This window comes from Oncorhynchus kisutch, linkage group LG5 (genome assembly GCF_002021735.2).
Source record: "Oncorhynchus kisutch isolate 150728-3 linkage group LG5, Okis_V2, whole genome shotgun sequence".
NCBI lineage: Eukaryota > Metazoa > Chordata > Actinopteri > Salmoniformes > Salmonidae > Oncorhynchus > Oncorhynchus kisutch.
Window position 1 is genome coordinate 48,915,803 of NC_034178.2, and position 7,500 is coordinate 48,923,302.

At 45.9% G+C, this 7,500-nt stretch overlaps 1 protein-coding gene across 3 annotated transcripts in view; it reads right to left on the bottom strand.

Moving 5' to 3' along the window:
- Window positions 1–7,500, bottom strand: part of srgap3 (SLIT-ROBO Rho GTPase activating protein 3) — a 122,929-nt gene that overhangs the window by 57,823 nt on the left and 57,606 nt on the right. For all 3 annotated transcript variants that reach the window (XR_004210048.1, XM_031825238.1, XM_020483521.2), the window contains exon 3: window positions 4,169–4,331. Coding sequence is in view for 2 of the 3 variants with exons in the window: in XM_031825238.1 (XP_031681098.1) it covers window positions 4,169–4,331 (163 nt within the window). In the remaining variant the exon portion in view is untranslated. The remainder of the gene's footprint in view (window positions 1–4,168; window positions 4,332–7,500) is intronic.

Consider the following 7,500-nt stretch of genomic DNA (forward strand, 5'->3'; position numbering starts at 1 on the left):
CCTCAGCAGTCCAATCCCTGTACCTTTTGCAGAATATCAGTCTGTCCCTGATGTTTTTCCTGGAGAGAAGTGGCTTCTTTGCTGCCCTTCTTGACACCAGGCCATCCTCCAAAAGTCTTCGCCTCACTGTGCGTGCAGATGCACTAACACCTGCCTGCTGCCATTCCTGAGCAAGCTCTGTACTGGTGGTGCCCCGATCCCGCAGCTGAATCAACTTTAGAAGACGGTCCTGGCACTTGCTGGACTTTCTTGGGCCGTCTCCTTGAAGTTCTTGATGATCCGATAAGTGGTTGATTTAGGTGCAATCTTACTGGCAGCAATATCCTTGCCTGTGAAGCCCTTTTTGTGCAAAGCAATGAAGACGGCACATGTTTCCTTGCAGGTAACCATGATAGACCTAGGAATAACAATGATTCCAAGCACCACCCTCATTTTGAAGCTACCAGTCAGTTATTCGAACTCAATCAGCATGACAGAGTGATCTCCAGCCTTGTCCTCGTCAACACTCACACCTGTGTTAACGAGAGAATCCCTGACATGATGTCAGCTGGTCCTTTTGTGGCAGGGCTGCAGTGGAAATGTTTTTTGGGATTCAGTTCATTTGCATGGCAAAAAGGGACTTTGCAATTAATTACAATTAGCTGTTCACTCTTCATAACATTCTGGAGTATATGCAAATTGCCATCGTACAAACTGAGGCAGCAGACTTTGTGAAAATTAATATTTGTGTCATTCTCAAAACTTTTGGCCACGACTGTATAGGGAACATGCCCTGTTAAATCAGATATGAAAGAGCCTTGGCTTGAACGTGATAAGAAATATGTGAAAGTCTCCTGGCAGCAGTTGAATGACATTTGTATGCATGGTGGCTCGGATGTCAAACACTGCAGAGGGAGACAATGTGGAGCAGAGCAGGGAGTGGACAATCCTGATGCAACACACAGTAAGAATATAGATGTGACAAGTCAGATTGTGCTGGCCTACAAATAATACATTCATGAAATACTCTCTTCTCTCTAAAGAAAGGAGGAAGAACACAGTGCAGCCTGATTCTACTGTTTGTTCCATTTGTCTTGACCGGATTCTGAACTCTGCAACCCACTGAGACTTTGCAGTTCTCGACTGAGCCATAGCTCGACATGGGTGCTTTAATTAAGCAATAATGCACAAGGGGGTGTCATATAGCAGCCTATACCGTAGCCTATACCACACCCGGGTAGCCTAGCAGTTAACAATGATGGACCAGTAACTAAAAGGTTGCTGGTTTGTATCCCTGAGCCGACTAGGCAAACATTTTTATTTTTTTGTCATACCGGTGATATACATAAGGGATAATCAATGAGAGGCTGTGCGTTCTATGGAAAATAATGAGTGTCAAAGAAGGTGTGTGCTACGACACGCAAGAGTAATTCAATTGACCTTCCACGGACTCAGAGGCTACTAAACCTCCAACAGAGAACACCTCACTGAGGAAAGATACTACAACAAAGACCTGTGTCTTTTTCCCTGGACAGATCAGGTCTAGAAAAGGCCTGGTCAAGTCAAAGGTCAGATCGCATGAAAATGGCACTATCTATGGAGTATTGATTCATGACTGTCTGGATATCAGAAATCTTGGGCATCCCTGGGTCTTTCTTTCATGGGCTGCTTGATTCACTTGTAGCCTACTCAGCTCTCTCCTCCATTCATTTGCTTGACAGCTACAAAACTACGCAGCATATTTCTTTTACATGTTATTCATTGTCACCTCTAGGCCTGCCAGCGAGCGCACATAGCTCCATTCATGTTACCAGCCAGAGGAAAAGCTACTTGAGGACACTTCACTGACTGGCAGGAGGCTGTGTTGTTCTGTTTTCATCCCTGGCAGGTGCTCTCTACAGTGTTGCTTTTCCCCCCATTCACATTCCTGCCGACACACACACACACACATGCACAGTAGTGTGTGAATGGAGGATGGCAGTGCGGGCTGGGTCTCAACTCCAGGAAGTCCTGCCAGGTGTAAACAGGGGTCTGGTGTGTGGGTTAGACCTCAGTCATCTCTGCTGACACAGGGCAAGACGCTGCTCACAACAGGTAGAGGCCCAGGGGGATTAGGGGACCATGGAGGTTAGGGGGTCAGGAGGGTACCCTAGCCTGCTCTACCTCGACCCTGCTACTCTACTACTACTCCACAGGCCACATGGAACCGACGGAGGTATATACAATGTGCTGACACACAGGTCACATGGAACAGACGGAGGTATATACAATGTGCTGACACACAGGTCACATGGAACAGACAGAGGTATACAATGTGCTGACACACAGGTCACATGGAACAGACGGAGGTATACAATGTGCTGACACACAGGTCACATGGAACAGACGGAGGTATATACAATGTGCTGACACACAGGTCACATGGAACAGACGGAGGTATATACAATGTGCTGACACACAGGTCACATGGAACAGACGGAGGTATATACAATGTGCTGACACACAGGTCACATGGAACAGACGGAGGTATACAATGTGCTGACACACAGGTCACATGGAACAGACGGAGGTATATACAATGTGCTGACACACAGGTCACATGGAACAGACGGAGGTATATACAATGTGCTGACACACAGGTCACATGGAACAGACGCAGGTATATACAATGTGCTGACACACAGGTCACATGGAACAGACGGAGGTATACAATGTGCTGACACACAGGTCACATGGAACAGACGGAGGTGTATACAATGTGCTGACACACAGGTCACATGGAACAGACACAGGTATACAATGTGCTGACACACAGGTCACATGGAACAGACACAGGTATACAATGTGCTGACACACAGGTCACATGGAACAAACGGAGGTATACAATGTGCTGACACACAGGTCACATGGAACAGACAGAGGTATATACAATGTGCTGACACACAGGCCACATGGAACAGATGGAGGTATATACAATGTGCTGACACACAGGTCACATGGAACAGATGGAGGTATACAATGTGCTGACACACAGGTCACATGGAACAGACGGAGGTATACAATGTGCTGACACACAGGTCACATGGAACAGACACAGGTATACAATGTGCTGACACACAGGTCACATGGAACAGACACAGGTATACAATGTGCTGACACACAGGTCACATGGAACAGACGGAGGTATACAATGTGCTGACACACAGGTCACATGGAACAGACGGAGGTATACAATGTGCTGACACACAGGTCACATGGAACAGACGGAGGTATACAATGTGCTGACACACAGGTCACATGGAACAGACACAGGTATACAATGTGCTGACACACAGGTCACATGGAACAGATGGAGGTATACAATGTGCTGACACACAGGTCACATGGAACAGACGGAGGTATATAATGTGCTGACACACAGGTCACATGGAACAGACACAGGTATACAATGTGCTGACACACAGGTCACATGGAACAGACGGAGGTATACAATGTGCTGACACACAGGTCACATGGAACAGACACAGGTATACAATGTGCTGACACACAGGTCACATGGAACAGACAGAGGTATATACAATGTGCTGACACACAGGTCACATGGAACAGACAGAGGTATATACAATGTGCTGACACACAGGTCACATGGAACAGACAGAGGTATATACAATGTGCTAACACACAGGTCACATGGAACAGACGGAGGTATACAATGTGCTGACACACAGGTCACATGGAACAGACACAGGTATACAATGTGCTGACACACAGGTCACATGGAACAGACGGAGGTATATACAATGTGCTGACACACAGGTCAGCTGGTAATGTAGCTGCTCACAGTCTCACGGTAACCTACCATCAATCTGTACACCGAAGTTGGTGTACGGAAAGGATGAAGGCAAATTGCTTTCTTTCAGACTCTTTTCAAAAGCCCTGGTTTGAAAGCTGGTTTGAATGCGGTTCTAACCCAAAAAAACTATGAGGCCTGGTATTAATTGTGTATGATCACGATCTTAGAGAAAGATCCATCCACATGCTGTCCATTACTGCTCAGCAAACTCACACAAAAATCCAGAGCTCTTTTGTATCTTTGCCTCTGACCACATGGGCACTGGTGATAAGGAAAGGTGTAAACAGAGGGACAGACAGACGGACGGACAGAGGGATGACTGACGTATTAACTGACCTTCTTGAAGAGGCGGATTACGTCCTCGCTGATCTGGGCGAGGCGGACGATAACGTTGTTGGTATAGATGTCATTGAGGGTGGCGTGGTCCCTGCTCTCTCTCCTGGTCTGATTCAGTACCAGGTACCAGCAGTTCACACTGGACAGCAGGTGCTGGTCCTTCCTGAACACAACACAGAGAGGAGGTGACGTTAGAGGGATTAGTAATGCAAGTGTTTAAAAAAAAAAAAAAATATTTCACCTTTATTTAACTAGGTAGGCTAATTGAGAACAAGTTCTCATTTGCAACTGCGACCTGGCCAAGATAAAGCATAGCAGTGTGAGCATACAACAAAGAGTTACACATGGAGTAAACAATTAACAAGTCAATAACACAGTAGAAAACAAAGGGGGGGTCTATATACAATGTGTGCAAAAGGCATGAGGAGGTAGGCAAATAATTACAATTTTGCAGATTAACACTGGAGTGATAAAAGATCAGATGGTCATGTACAGGTAGAGATATTGGTGTGCAAAAGAGCAGAAAAGTAAATAAATAAAAACAGTATGGGGATGAGGTAGGTGAAAAGGGTGGGCTATTTACCAATAGACTATGTACAGCTGCAGCGATCGGTTAGCTGCTCAGATAGCTGATGTTTGAAGTTGGTGAGGGAGATAAAAGTCTCCAACTTCAGCGATTTTTGCATACAGCACATACCTGCCATTTGTCTCTGCTTTTATCATTTCAATATTTATAAGGCCTACTATCTGATTAGGGTGTCTATTCAACAGACAACAGACCAAAAGTGATGGTCAGAGCAAATATCTGAACTCCCGCAGAAGGTTGATGACTTGCCATTAAGTTAAGCATAGCCCATCCCCAGTAAATGTGAGTGAGTACATTGCCCACGGTTGCTCTGGGTTGACAACACCCACACGTGCATTGTGTTTTTCTCTTTGACAGCTTTTGTTGGAAAAGCTGAGGGCTACTAAATGAGGGCTACTAAATGAGGGCTACTAAATGAGGGCTACTAAATGAGGGCTACTAAATGAGGGCTACTAAATGAGGGCTACTAAATGAGGGCTACTAAATGAGGGCTACTAAATGAGGGCTACTAAGGCTGATTGCTGTTCACACTAAACAATACAGCTGCTGTGTGATCCCATTGTTGGCTGACTGCAGAGACAACCACAGTGACATTAGACATCACAGCCCTCTCTCTCTGCCTGTCTCTCCCGACTTTCTCTCCATCTCTCTCTACCTCCTCTCCCACCAACCCTATCTCTCTTCCTCTCTCCATCCTTCCCACCCTCACTCCCCCTCTCTATCTCGATCCCTCTACAGTGATGGCACTAGGCCAGAACAGACGCCATTAGTTTCTCTTGCAGTCTGACAAGGCATCGATTGTTTAATTCCTTAACGCTGGTAACCATAATGACCCTGAGAGGCATGGGCTCTGACTGAAGCCGAATCCACTTTATCCCCTCCAGTGTAGTTAGTCTCTCTCTCTCTCTCTCTCTCTCTCTCTCTCTCTCTCTCTCTCTCTCTCTCTCTCTCTCTGTCTCTCTGTCTCTCTGTCTCTCTGTCTCTCTCTGTCTCTCTCTGTCTCTCTGTCTCTCTCACACACACACACACACACACACACACACACACACACACACACAAACACACACACAAACACACACACAAACACACACAAACACACCCCTGTCCCTCCGTCTAAACCCTATCTCTCATTAATCAATCAACAAACTCTGGGGAAAAGGACAAAGAGGAGAGAGGGGTCTGAGGCAGAGTGAGAGAGATAGCAGGATAGGGTTTCACTGAGCCGGGGTGAAAACTGCACATGTAATTACTGCAAAGAAAAGTGATGAGCGCTAACATCAAAGGCTCCCCTCTACAGAGAGCTTCCGCAATGTTAAACACTTCTAATGAAGCTGATATCTGTCTGTTCCAGAGTGCTGCTACCATTATTCTCCCACTTACCCCCACAGCAAGACACCACAATGTACACAGTTGACATGCTAACAGTCATATGGGTTCTACCACAGCCATTAGCATACTGACAGTCTATGACTGGTGAGATGCTAATGCAGGTACTCAAGCTGAGCCCAAGATGAATCTCACACCATTTGAGGAAGAGGAAACAGGATGCTTGCTGTGAAGAAGTTGGGCAGAGAATCATATTATACTTTGAAAGCAAGANTCTCTGTCTCTCTGTCTCCTCACACACACACACACACACCACACACCACACACACACACACACAAACACACACACAAACACACCACAAACACACACAAACACCCCCTGTCCCTCTCGTCTAAACCCTATCTCTCATTAATCAATCAACAAACTCTGGGGAAAAGGACAAAGAGGAGAGCGGGGTCTGAGGCAGAGTGAGAGAGATAGCAGGATAGGGTTTCACTGAGCCGGGGTGAAAACTGCACATGTAATTACTGCAAAGAAAAGTGATGAGCGCTAACATCAAAGGCTCCCCTCTACAGAGAGCTTCCGCAATGTTAAACACTTCTAATGAAGCTGATATCTGTCTGTTCCAGAGTGCTGCTACCATTATTCTCCCACTTACCCCCACAGCAAGACACCACAATGTACACAGTTTGACATGCTATACAGTCATATGGTTCTACCACAGCCATACATACTGACAGTCTATGACTGGTGAGATGCTAATGCAGGTCAACTCAGCTGAGCCAAGATGAATCTCACCATTTGAGGAAGAGGAACAAGGATGCTTGCTGTGAAGAAGTTGGGCAGAGAATCATATTATACTTTGAAAGCAAGAATTCAGACTTCTGCATTTGAAAAGGTCTGATTGAGCATTGTTCATCGGATCACGGTTTAAAAATGACTTTTACAGGGGGACTTTGTCAGGGAAGCAAGTCAAACACGTTGATTTGGAATCGGAGAAGTAATAGTCCAATAAACCCAAATTACAATATGGGCCAGTCCAATAATCAAGGGGTCACGAGTAATAATGGGACGATTAAATTGAACTTTGCGTTGCTATGGCAAAGGGATTAACAGTCTCAGATAGACTAGACAGAGGAAACATTAGGCCTGTAGGTGACTCTCTAACCACAATACAAACTCAATGGGGTGAAACATGTTCTCCTTGTCTTCTGGGATGGCCTATTTTCTGTCTCGGCACCTTATTATGTCGTCACCTTATTCTCAACCAGTTCTGGTTGAGTCACCTATCTGGCTACGAGAGCTGCAGCTCCTCGCTGTATAATTGGTGTTTGTGGATGAGGCCTGAGATGCTTAATCACAACCAGGCTCACAAACACACACTCTCTCTCTCTCCCCACTCCCAGTCTCTCTCTCTCC